At 39.1% G+C, this 13,398-nt stretch overlaps 1 protein-coding gene across 5 annotated transcripts in view; it reads right to left on the bottom strand.

The window, feature by feature from the left end:
• The window catches only part of LOC137185803 (von Willebrand factor A domain-containing protein 5A-like), a 16,306-nt gene continuing 2,908 nt past the window's right edge, over positions 1-13,398 (bottom strand). For 2 of the 5 annotated variants that reach the window (XM_067594188.1, XM_067594190.1), the window contains exons 2-21: positions 13,047-13,132; positions 10,959-11,161; positions 10,611-10,833; positions 9,297-9,463; positions 9,080-9,194; positions 8,763-8,938; positions 8,584-8,672; positions 7,758-7,902; positions 6,867-6,946; positions 6,641-6,755; positions 6,370-6,528; positions 6,109-6,212; positions 5,412-5,626; positions 5,199-5,252; positions 5,031-5,084; positions 3,577-3,606; positions 2,789-2,848; positions 2,412-2,581; positions 2,107-2,230; positions 2-1,996 (exon numbers count right to left, since the gene is read on the bottom strand). In XM_067594188.1, the coding sequence (XP_067450289.1) occupies positions 1,917-1,996; positions 2,107-2,230; positions 2,412-2,581; positions 2,789-2,848; positions 3,577-3,606; positions 5,031-5,084; positions 5,199-5,252; positions 5,412-5,626; positions 6,109-6,212; positions 6,370-6,528; positions 6,641-6,755; positions 6,867-6,946; positions 7,758-7,902; positions 8,584-8,672; positions 8,763-8,938; positions 9,080-9,194; positions 9,297-9,463; positions 10,611-10,833; positions 10,959-11,161; positions 13,047-13,089 (2,406 nt within the window). In that variant the 5' untranslated portion in view covers positions 13,090-13,132 and the 3' untranslated portion in view covers positions 2-1,916. Of the gene's footprint in view, positions 1,997-2,106; positions 2,231-2,411; positions 2,582-2,788; positions 2,849-3,576; positions 3,607-5,030; positions 5,085-5,198; positions 5,253-5,411; positions 5,627-6,108; positions 6,213-6,369; positions 6,529-6,640; positions 6,756-6,866; positions 6,947-7,757; positions 7,903-8,583; positions 8,673-8,762; positions 8,939-9,079; positions 9,195-9,296; positions 9,464-10,610; positions 10,834-10,958; positions 11,162-13,046; positions 13,133-13,398 lie in introns of all 5 variants that reach the window. The other 3 variants (XM_067594187.1, XM_067594192.1, XM_067594191.1) reach the window with 3 other exon arrangements.

Raw genomic sequence — 13,398 nt, forward strand, 5'->3', positions numbered from 1 at the left:
TTGTGAGAGCTGTGAAGCTGATGCACTGCAAGTGTTTAACATTTTTTACAATTCTACCCACAGGGGGCGCTACTGTAATATTATAACATTAAATTTCTACTATTGTTGTCTTTAATAAAATGAAACTTGGTACACAAGTTGTCCATAAGAAAGTGCAAGACATATTGAAGCATGGCACCAATAACTCCACCTTGTATCCATTAATGAAACACCACCATACTACTTATTAACTGCCACAGTGGAGGTCAATGGTAGAGAGGAATAAGATATAGCCTATCAGGCCCTGAATACACATATAATAGCTGTTAGTACTGTAGGATGAGTTTATTTTTGTTTTTTGTTGACAATAAGAAAAGTAGAAAATAGAGAATATCACCAGACTTATCCTTTAAAAGTGTGATTAGATTATGTCAGATAACTTTATTATTCATCAGAGGGGAAACTAGTTCGGTCACCCATTCACAGTGACAAATAAGAGTCAGGTCAGACAGCAGATGTCATATGAAAAACATACAGTGCAACATACTACCACTATAGTAGTAACGCTAACACACAAACTCAATAATAAATATTAAATCAAGAAAAAACAAAAATGTATTTAATCAAAGGTTGAACATAAGTGACGCACCTGAAAAGTGGACCAAGGAAAAAGGCAATTAGTCATACCCATTTATTTGTTTTGTAATCTTGTTACACTTCACTGGAAAAAAATAAAACAGTTTTAATGGCTTAATGAAAGATCAATAATAAATAAATCAATTCTATACAAACTTCTATTATCACAGTTACAGTACATATATGTCATTGAATCTAATATTACACTCAAACGACCATTTAAAAGTTGGTATTTAGGTGAAAATACACCTTCTATCAGTCATAAAAAAAAGCTTACAGGATGAAACCCTCTAGTCTTAGCTCTTTTAAGGCACACATTTTTTTTCACGATTGTTTAAAAATCATAAATGAACACCGAGTTATTCATGTTATATGAATATATCATTCATGATTTCAGTAGGCTACAGCTCTGCAGTTTCTAGACAGTGTAGGGATTGTTCATGCAGATGTAAAGCAAGAAAAAATGATGATGGTGGACTAACTTTGTCAGCCATTGAGGATGAAAGTCATCAACTTTGACTTAGCCTTTCAGGTCTATGAAACAGAGGAATATGGTATATCAGGCTTTGGAAACACACACAATAGATTTGTTGACAATAAGAAAATATAGAAAATAGTCAGCCTAATCCATTAACAAAAGTTTTTTTGTTGTTGTTTTTTTTTTCATTTGCCATCCACTTACAAAATGATTCTGTGCTATTCATCTCTGATTTTTATACCTTTAATATTTGGCTTTAATCTTATCGTGGAAATTTGTTCTTATGGTTAGTTGAATACTTGTTTTGTACCCATTTAATCAAATTCAACAAGCAAGGCCATGATACCTGATCAAAGGCTTTTTGTGTCTCTAAAGCTAAAGCCATATTCTCTCTACTCTGGAAATGAAGTTATAATATTCAGAATCTTCTAATTAGTAATAAACCCAGTTAGATCAGGATGTATAATGTGTTTTATTGCAGTTCCTTCTCTTTTTGCAAGAATAGATGTAAGCAATCTATAGTCATTTTGTGCAATAGGCCTCCCCCTCTTTACACTTTTAATATGTAACATTGATCAGTGATTGTCATCAGTAGCTAGTAATGAAGTCATTTGATCTGAGAAAGCCTTATAAAATTCATTGATATATCCGTCTGAACCAGGGCTTTTGTCGTTTTTGGCAAATCTCATTTCAAACTCCATTATTGTCTTGTCTGCGTTAATTGTATCATCTTTGGCAACTTAGAGTTTAATGTTCTGAAAGAAGGAGTGAAGTTGCAATGAGGGTTTGTTTCTGACTCAGTAGAGGCCAGTGGAATGAAATCTCAAATCACCAGAGCATCTTTCTGCACCTCACATCCCAGCAGTGCATTTCCAGCTTCTATACACTCTGTCACACATGGTGCTGAAAAAAAAACATAGAACAAACCATCATTAAACTGAATGTAGCAGCTGATTATAACCAGTACACACATTTAAAAACATCAGATCAGCACTTATTATCATGGTGATTACATTTCTGAGCACGGAGCCATGACACCGCCTTCATAGCCAGAAGCTCCCACTCATCCTGAACATCTGACTTGAAACCATGAAGCCAGATCAGAGCCAGAATGGTGGCCCACACTTCCTTGTTCACCTAATTCACCAAATCAAAGAAAAACAGATGGAAAGACCAACAATATGAGTGAAGATTCAAGACCAAAGCTCACTGGACATTGTCCCTACACTGAGGAGTGATCAGCTGCTCACAATATTTACTACAATTTAAAAATAACCTATCAAGTTGCATTCTTACTGTATATCTAACAATAACCCACCGATGCAGGTTTTGGCTTATCCAGCTCCTCGCTGGTCTTTCCCAGTGCAGCAGCCAGAGCTGGATCTAGCACCCAGCAGCCAGACGCCTCCTGCAGAGACACCAACTGCAGCAAAGGGTCTCTGGGTGGCTGCTTGGGCTTAAAGGCTGCATCCTCGCTTAAATCTGTCTCTGAGGAGAAAATCATAGAAAGTGTAATCAGTATAATCTGTGTGTAGCTGCATAGATGTGGGAAAGGGATTGTAGAGATTGTTGGGACTGCTGTCTGTTTACATACATACATGTCCCTCTGAATGTGCAGCTTCTTTAAAAGACATATAGTTTAATAATGTCAATGACATTCAGAAAAAATCATTAACACACTATGTGTTTGCTTACCATTGCTCTGACATGACGCTTTCTGACCACCATTAAAGAAGCCTCCAACTCTGCTGAAAACTGTTGAGACAAAGGAGATTTCAAGCAAATCATCAGGATCTGTTTTTTACGTAATTTTATTTCACATTTAGCTATTGCCTTACTGGCACACATGTCACATCCAGAATAACTTTCAAGATTTGTATTGTAGCCATCTATGTTATGTTTGTTGTAATAAGCAATAAAACCTAAATATATAACCTAAACAAAAACCTAACGAAATAAATAGGTTTGCGTAATTAATAAGACAAATATATTACAACATTTCTATGCAATTTGAATACATGCAGCACTAAACACAAAGTACATGGAATCAGTTTTGCAAGTATTTGGTCATAAACCAAAGTATTACAAAGAAATGTTGACCTGATGATGTTTCCCCTTCTCAGCACAGACACAGGGACGTAGTGTTAGTTCAGGCACAGCACTGAAGTCACGCTAGCATTGCTTCACAATCACTGGCTTTCTTCATTAAGGGAAAATTTTGTTCTCTAGCAAAGTCTTCTTTTCTGCTCTTATTCTTTGAGAGCTCCCTCAAAGAACCATTGTTTCTAGAGAGAGATATTGCTGTTTTTTACATTTAATTTTTCAGTGCTTAATACAACCTAAAGAAAATTCTGTTCACCCCAATTTATTAAAGGAACCTCCTTTAATAAATTTTGATCTGTTTAAGAAATTAGATTGACCTGTTGAAATACGTTCAAGTACCACTACAAGTAATCTAAAAAAAACACAGGAGGAAGATTTACCTGATTTCAGTTTCTTCTTTACAGACTTTCCTGAAAAATGTAAGAGATACATTAAGAAAGTTACAACATTAAAGCGGCTATAATCAATATCGTTCATAAGGACAATGTATCAAATGCAATGTGTGATGTCAAAGGCGTCCCCTGTTGTGATGAGAGAATTCAGGTGTATATTCCTATAGAGAATTAACACACAACTCTGGAGCTCCCCCTGGCTTTTTGGAGCTTTATAGCAAGTTTCGACTCATTCTGTAGCTGTCCGGCCCCGAACTTTACTGTTTTGATTCTCTCTCACCGCTTTTATAGTGTCATTTTTGGTAAAAACAGCTGGCTGTTAAAAGTGCTAAAAACACACTGTACACTACCTGCTTGGCACCAAACGGCACAGACAGTTGACAACTGGCTGGTGAACGCAGTGGAGCATTAAGCAGCTTAAGAGTCAGATATTTCCCTCAGTGTGTAGCCCCCAGCCAATAACAGCGGCCAGGGTGTGAGGCTTCTCCATCTCTCTCCTCTGCTGCTGTACAGAGTGCTGCTGTGTGCTGCTCCTCTGCTGTCTGTTTGACCGTGCAGAGAGACCACAGTGGACCGGGTGTATTTTGGCCTTACCGCGGGGTTATGTGGAGGTGCGGGTGTGTTTATTTGTGCTTTAGACTGTAACTGTTGTGAAACAATCAAAAATAATATTTTATTTATCTGATTCACAGCTTTGTTCTCACTCTTTCTCTCTCTGGTGTCGTTGAGCCAGGGAGGAGGGGCCAACTTTGAATGCTGTGTTTACATACGCCAATTGACAAATCCTGTATAGTATGCCTTTAAACATACAACTAAGACAAACTTGATGCAAAATTAATATTCTGTTCTGTTATCATCAACATAGCTTCCAATTTACTGAAAGGTTTTTTTTTAGATTCTATGATTTTTATTGGCATATTTTGGAGCAGCAACTTCTACATTTCAGCAGTTGCTAGGAAACTTCTCTCACTGCAAAAGCTGCCTCTGTGTTTCTCTGCAGGTCTCGTATCATCTTTTGTTGCAGCTGACAGTGTAACATCACCTGTAGACTATAATATTCTCCTCTAATATCTCTGTGACTGGCACATGACCGCCTCTCATCATGGACTGCGTTGCTTTAGAAAAACATTTTTTAGCATCTAACTTTGTGTCAAAGCACAAATCAAAGCATGAAGCATACTCACAAATGCACACCTCCTCATGAACAGGTGACATTCATCAGGCTGAAACGAGCAATTTATGACAAGTTCATACCACAGCTAGCCTTGATACAGGGAATAATATTCATCACAGTCCTGAGAAGCCCATCAAGACCTTTATCATACAATGATGTCAGGGTCACTTAATAGCACCATGTAGAGGCAAATCTGATCCTCCAGAAAAATTATTTTAAAAAAAAGAAATTTCCCTTTTTGGGATTACACGTATGTGTGTTTGCTTACCATGGCTCTGAAATGAGGCACCAAACTTGTGGGACCAGCCAAAGCCGCCAAAACCTGTTTATGGGGAGATTTCAAGTAACTGATCTGTGTTGTATTCAGAAATAAAACTAGAAATAAAAACCCACATCTGCACAAGCGACAAAAAACAATTCAGCTTTTACAACATACCTGAATCACATGAATCCTCATCGAACCCCAGAGAAAAATCACGCAAACTGCATCCTTTTAAATTTAAAAAACAAAGAGTAGAATATTAAATCTAGTGTTGTCTTGCACAAGAGTTAGTAGACAAAAACTATAAATAAAAATGAAATTTAAAAAAAAATCAAAGCTGTTGGTGACAAATAAGAATTTTTCATTCGCTCTTAGAGTAACACTGACCTAACATTAGATCATTTCTAAACAACAGAGGCCCTTGAATTGCCTGGCCGTCGCCTTTATTGATGGCAATGAAGGCAGTGAAGGAGCTGCTCACTCCTGATTGGACACTGAGCTCCACCACCTTCTGCTTCACTCCATCTTGCTCTTGCTCTTCTCCATCCTCTATCTCCAGGGAGCGAATCAGAGTCCGAGCACCCAACCTGTGGACTGTTAGTCTGCAGACAAGAGAGAGGAGTTAGGACAGGTGGAGCTTACCTTATATTTCTATCAATGCACAATGGAGATCCATGTCGAGTCAATTAGGTCTCTATAGATCAAATTTACTGACCAACTCAGATTTCAACATGCAAGTGCATCAATATCACAGCAACATCAGCAATCTTTCCACCCTGCTACATTGTAAACACAGTACAAACCCTACACTTACAATTCTAATCTAGCTTTCTGTCAAGAGCTCCCTCAGCTTTAATCAACAAAGTCATGATATGGGGACTCCACACTGTTCTCCAAGAGTGTGAAGAGTTCACCAAATTCCACATGCTGGTACAATATCCTTTCAGTTATTAGGATCATATTTATCATTAATTTCACCCATTTAATTTTATTATATTTTTTTTCCAAAGCTTAATTTTTTTTCTATTGGAAACTCACTACCCAGTTCATGGCCCTTCTATTGTCTGACCAAACCCTGTTTTACCCAGTGTCCTCTGCAGGTTTGAGACTGAAGCGGAGCTGGTTCTGAGATGCATGACCTGCCAGGCTGTACTTCACTGTCACACAGCCTTCTGCTGCCTCTGGACTCTGAGAGAGCATTACAGTGATAGAAAACATGTTTAATAATGTGATGACAAACCTGATGAAAAAAAAAAGCATAATGCCAATCTCTCAGTTTACCGATGGGCAAATTCAGCCTCAGATATAAAATAGGTATTTCACTATGACATGGTGCTGCTCCTACCTGTCCAGTGAGCTGGGCATAAATCAGTGACCTTTGACCCTGGAAAATTGCTGTGATGGGTGGAGAGAGGACAGTGACAGACACTGCCTTTGGTAAATCCCATGTGACTGAGATGTCCACTACAGCTGGCTGCAGAGCAAATCGCAGCGACTGCATCACCTGATGAATAAAAAATGTTTATTCATTATTTATTTTTAATTATGTCTTTTGTCTAGACACAAATTTGTTGTTTTTTATGTTTTTTTAATAATAATAAATGGTCATGTCTTACTTTTGGTTGCATCCTGTCAGTTCCTGTGATGAACTGAGCGTGACCTCCTCCTTCCTTGGCCAACCCATTGATAAGAGCAGAGCTGGCTCCTTCCCCGATCCCAAAAGAGAAACACCTGCAATGAAGTAGTTTTGTTTTTAACACACAGAATTCAGACATTGGACATATTCTGGGAATTGTGTGGGTGATTGTTGTATTTTTGTATTTTGTGTTATTGTGCTTTCACCTGTGGGAGCCTGAGTTGTCCCTCACCAGATTTATAACTTCTTTGGTGTTCTCCACCTCGCCGTCAGTAAAGACAAACAGCTGGGACGGAGAGTTTACATATCACTGTTAGTTACATATCATCACACTATGAAACATGTAACATGTGCTATGAGTCATCCACAAAATATTGAGAGCAGTGTCAGGTTGCTGTTTCAGTAACACAATTAGATATAACAGTGATGTATATAGAACAGATAAGGTGTGTCATGTATGAGCCTCTAATAAACTGATTTGTACTTGGAAAGGACAGAAAATTAGGAACTATTGAGTAGATCAATCAAGCAATTGTTTATAGATTGTATAGGATATGTTATCCCTCATTTATTTCCTATTCTTTACTTGTTTGCTCTGACTACACCAGCAGTCAAACACTTCATGTGCTCCATTAAAACACTGGAACCAGTGAGTTTTCAGCGAGTAAACAACAGAAACAAGCAGCAGTTTTAATAAAAAATGTCAGCAAGCGTCAGTGAGTGAAATGAACACAGCTGAACTGTCACATCTGCTTCAGCAACATTTTCCAGATGTATCACATTTGTAGCTTTCCAAATCCTGTCCAAACCTTCCTGCCACAACAGATCCACACTAACATTTCTCTGTCAACAGATATCATCAGGAAACTGTACAAACTACACCAGACTATACACAGGGAAGAGCTGTGATGTAAGTTTAATCTCTTAATGCAGAGCTATTCAGCTGTCACATGTCCCAACTTACTAACTTCAATGTAGCAGCAAATTGCTGATGAAGATCAGGAAAACACCAAACTATGAGAGGGTCATAGTTGTGTAACAAAAATGACCCTTAAGTTTTTGCATAATGTGTGTGTGTGTGTGTGTGTGTGTGTTACTTGTCTTGGTTGACTGGGAATGCAGGGCTGGCTGTAAATGTGTTTGAGGGGCTCCAGGATCTCTGTTCCTCCCAGATCAGCGTCCATCTCCTCAACTTTCTTCAGAGCCTCTTCCATAGTCTTCTCATTGTACTCCACACTCTTACTGCCATCAGAAACACACAGATGGTGGAGGTCAGATGGTTGTGTAGCGCTACCAACTTCCACAATTCAATTTGAAATTCATATCCAGTCTTTTTTATAGCATAACTGCAGTCTTTCCCTAAACTTCCTCATGTCTTATCTGTACTGTTAATACCATGACCATATTTGTAGGAATAATTGATTTTGAAATGTTACAATGTTACAATTTTATTTGGCAGACTCTTTTTATCCAACGCAACGTACACACGAGAGTTAAAACAACACAAGCAAGGATCTATCCACGAGAAGACAACACAAGTAAGTGCCATGAAGCTAAGTTCAGGTCCGATAGGATGTAGGTGTCAACAGGCAGTGCATAGAGGCAATAAAGTGCATTGAAGCCGATAATAACTTTTTTTTTTTGCAGTCCCTCAGGTGAGGAAGTGTATGAGAAAGAGCTGGCTCTTTAGCTTTTTCTTACAGATCAAGAGGGACTCTGCAGATTGAGTGAAGTTTGGTAACTCACTCCATCACTGGGGAACTACAGAAGAGTCTGGCTAGCAACTTTTGAGTTTTTCAGAATCACCCAATATCAAATACCTGTCTGCTGACAGCACTGACATACAGACGCACATGTGCAAACAGTGATATCAAAGACAGAAACACATTTTTGTGGACTGGGTGAAATGGGGCAGTGATTTACAGGAAGATGTGTTGATAGCTAGACCCGAAACCGTAGATGTTGAAGTAGCAGCCCATTGGTAAACTCTTCAGCAGGAGCAGTAGAGTATCCTTGGAGGAAGAGAGAAAAGAGAGTGAAGGCCACTGTGTGAGAGGAACACTATGAATGATTTTATGACAGAGTTAACACATAATGAATACCCTGGCACTGCCAATGCGAGTCTCTTGCTGGTTGCTGTTGCCCATACAACAATCCATACTTCCAGATCGATCAATCAAGAACACAAACTCTCCACATGAGGCGACTGAAGACATCACAGCCTGGGGGAACTCAGGGTACAGGCTCAGCATCACCACTGGATCACCCATCAGAGTGCCTGAAACACAGGAAAGAGACACAAAAATGACCAGAAAACTGCTTTTTATCATTTATTAAAACACATGTAACTCATCAGTTTGAGGATGAGGATAATTAACTTTTAATTTACAGAGTAACAACTTCTCTAATTGTCACTCACCAGGCTTGGCAGAGGCCTGTCCTGCCTCCACCACAGCAGTGGGCTGGTGGGCGTCTTTGTAATAAATCAACAGTTCAACATCCCTGTCAAACTTGTGTCCTGCAGCCAACTTGACCTGCAGTTCACAAAACACACTCATAAACATAAATAGAGAGATGTCTTGTTCTCAGTAATGAGGAGCAATCACACACAGCAGACACGTTAGCACTCTACATACCGTGGCCTGAGTTTGCTCTGTGTTGAGGTACTGGAGAGGGTCCAGGGAGCAGTTGGACTCCACTTTAGAGATTGGACGAGGAGAAGACACCCAGGCAGAGAAAGACAGACTGTAGGGCACCAGAGAGGCTGGAACAGATGTCACCTGGACGCTGCCACCTTCACTACCTGTGAGGAACATAAAATGTTGTAATCAAAGAGACATTACAAAATGACATTACTTGAGCAACTGTGAGGCATTGTTTGAAGCAATGGATGACACAGGGCTATTGCATACAAAACCTTTTCAAAGGAAAGAACATGTATATCCCCAAAACATTTTACAGCTGCTGAAAGATCAGCAATGAATAGGAACACATCTGAGTTATGAATGGACAATGGGCAACTGTGTATTCATTAAAAGACAACTGTCAGAGTGAGAAATATGGGATAATTGTGACGCATGTGGCTGTATGTACAAATGCTGAACTTCATAGTGTATCTCTTCAGCCTAGAAAACTGGGAGCTCTGCATCTGCAAATGTGAATTGGTTATTGCAGTAAAAGTGTGAAAGACAACTTGCTCTCTGTGAATCCATCTTAAAATTTCCACAACAACTACCGTGTCCTTGTGTGTTTTGAAAATCCTCCACACACTTTCACAATCATATTAGGCACTTAGCCAACTGACTTGTCTACATTGAATTTTTTAAAATTTTGCAATGTTGGAAATGTGGAAGTGTAGAAGTGTGGCTATTGGGGAATACTCAACCTTTTTCTGAAACAAATGAAATTTTTTTAGTAATTAGTAAATTAGTAAAAAAACTAAGTAAAAAAAAAATCTGCATTTCGTTACTTCTCATTTTAGTCACATTAGTTAAGTTAAACAGAGAGTCAGCATTAACACACTGCATCCATCTCAGCTTTTTTTACAAACATTTTACAAAGCTCAGAACAAACAACAATCTGAAAACATTTTGTCAGTCACAATGCAATGGCCATGTTTCTACGGATTCAGAAAAGCACAAAATGTGCATCATTTTTTTAGGCAACTTTTGCAAGTTGAACATGATTGTTATGGAAAGTCAAGGTGAAATCTCACTTTCTCCCATATTTTCCTGCCATCTGTAACCTGCTTGGTTCTATGTTCACTCCTCAGTCCAACTAGAGGTTGGAAGACTTTTTACAGCCTGTAGCATATGTTTTCAGAATGTTTACTGTCAGTGTAGTGGACAAAAGTTCTTTTCATTGGTGTACTTTCAGGCATGATACTGTTGGAATGAAATTCCTTGCAGTTATGGTGTGTATAAGCAGAATGTGTTATCTGGTTTTCCTACCCTGAGGTTGGTAGCGAGGGTTGAGCACAGCAGGCAGACAAAACCTCAGCCCGTCATCAGCCTGCACAGCCAGCTCAGTGACGTACTCCAGCCTGATGGAGGCACTCTCTCCTGGAGGCAGACTGCCCACACTCAGAGAGAATATATCCGGGCTCTGATCACTCTCCTCCAATAGGAAGGCCTGCTGACCAGAGCTCAGTGCATCATCATACTCCTCATGAGCCTGCAGCACAGATGACACATGTGAGTAATGGTTTGTGTGTTTACTGTTTTACTGTCAGTAAAGTGTTTTCTGTTTACTGTCTGTCAGATTCATCACTGTGAGTACGTCTTTACTGTCCAGCTCACCTCCTGTTTCTCCTTCACCTCAGCTACAATCTGTGTTTGTCCAATCTTAGCACTGAAATGACAGACAGCAGCATCTCCAGGCAGAGGGAAGACAAAAACAGCCTCCAGTGGTTTGTCCTCCTTGTTCTCGTAGAGCAGAGTGGAGACCAGTGTAGCCACATGGTCCCTCACCTCCAGCTCCACTTCAATGCTCTTCAGAGGAACTGATGAGAAACAATTGATGACTGATTGACTGATATTTGACTTTGACAAGAAAAGCTTTTTGCTCCCTCCCTGATGGCCTAAAACACACTTGCATGGACAAAAATACAGTGCTGCTTGTAAGTTTGTGGCCCCATTAGAATTTTTTCTATTTCTGCATAAATATGACCTAAAACGTGATCAGATTCTTACACAAGTCCTGAAACTAGACAAAGGGAACCCAGTAAAACAAATGAGACAAAAACATTAAACTTATTCATTTATTTATAGAGGAAAATTATCAAATCTTACATATGTGAGGCAAATGTATGTGAACCCTTTCTTTCAGTAAATGGTGTGATCCCCTTTTGCAGAAATAACTTCAACCAAATTTTTCCGTTAACTGTTTATCAGCCCTGCACATCGGTTTGGAGGAATTTTAGCCCGTTCCTCCTTACAGAACAATCTCAACTCAGGTATGTTGGTGGGCTTCTTTGCATGAACTGCCTGCTTCAGGTCTTTCCGCAGCATTTCTATAGGATTAAGGTCAGGACTTTGACTCAGCTGTTTCAAAACATTAACTTTCTTCTGCTCTAACCATTCTTTGGTAGAATGACTTGTGTATTTAGGGTCTTTGTCTTACTACATGATCCACTTTCTGTTGAGCTTCAGCTCACAGACAGATACCTTGACATTTTCCTGCGGAATTTGCTGGTTCAACTCAGAACTCATAGCTCCTTCAATGATTACAAGCCGTTCTGGTCCAGAGGCAGCAAAGCAGCCCTAACCATGATATTACCACCACCGTGTTTCACAGATGGGTTAAGGTTCTTATGCTGGAATGCATTGTTTGCTCATTGCCAAACTTAACGCTTCTTATTCAAGCCAAAAAGTTAAATTTTGGTCTCATCCCTCCACAGAATATTTTTCCAATCACCTTCTGGCTTATCCACGTGGTCTTGAGCAAACCACAGACAGCAGCAATGTTCTTTTTGGAAAGAAGTGGCTTTCTCCTTGCAACTCTGCCATGAACACCATTGATGTTCAATGTTCTCCTGATGGTGAACTCATGAACATTGACTGTAGACACTGCAAGAGAGGCCTTTAGTTTCCTAGACATTACCCTGGGGTCCCTTGTGTCCTCTTGGACTATTACAGGCCTTGCTCTTGGTGTGATCCTCATTGTTCGACCACTCCTGGGGAGGGTAACAATAGTGTTGGATGTCTTCCATTTGTACACAATCTGCCTGATAGTCGACTGGTGGAGTCCAAACTCTTTAGAAATGGTTTTGTAACCCTTTCTAGCCTGGTGAGCATCAACAACTCTTCCTCTAAGGTCCTCAAGAAATATCCTTTGTTTGAGACATGACATACGTCCACAAAGCTGTGTTGTGAAGCTCAGACTTTGATAGTGAAAACCCAGATTTCTCTTCTTTAAATGAGGCAGGGCCTCCCAGACTCACACTTGATTGTTATCCAAATGATTGAAACACCTGACTCTAATTTCCCCTTCAAATGAATTGATAATTCTTGAGGTTCACATACTTTTGCCATGCACAAATATGTAACATTGGATCATTTTCCTCAATAAATAAACAAACCAGTGTAATGTTTTGGACTCATTTGTTTAATTGATGTCTCTTTATCTAGTTTTAGGACTTGCATGGAAATCTGATCACGTTATAGGTCATATTTATGCAGAAATAGAGCAAATGCTAAAGGGTTCACAAACTTTAAAGCAGCACTGTATATCCAAACACAGACACACACCAGACCGTTTGAAACCACCCTCATTCTTGCACAAGATAATACAAGAATACAAACTGAAATAGTAGTCATAGCATGATTAACATTTGGAATTTATGGAGACAAAAATAAAATATAAAAAAAATGTTTTCAGTTCTGTACCTGGTTCCCTCTCAGTGGTAAGTAGACCGCTGGAGTCTTCCATCCTACCTGTGCAACAGGTAACAAGGAGATTTGAGGACTTTCTGCTGTAGTGACAAATAAAAGTGTAATGCAAGTTACTTTAACATTATACTCTGTATATTGTTCAGTAGTTAGGACATTAGTTTGATAGTTTTTTCATTTTCATATGAGTGATGTCATCCAAATAATTTTTCTGATTCTCAACTTTTATCTTAGAGCTTTTCCAGATATTTTTAAGTTTTTTAGTTTAGTTTTCAGATACAGTGGTGGAATGTAACTAAGTACATTTGCTTAAGTAGTGTACTGAAGTGCAGTTCTGAGGTACTTGTGC

The sequence above is a fragment of the Thunnus thynnus genome, chromosome 7 (assembly GCF_963924715.1).
Source record: "Thunnus thynnus chromosome 7, fThuThy2.1, whole genome shotgun sequence".
NCBI lineage: Eukaryota > Metazoa > Chordata > Actinopteri > Scombriformes > Scombridae > Thunnus > Thunnus thynnus.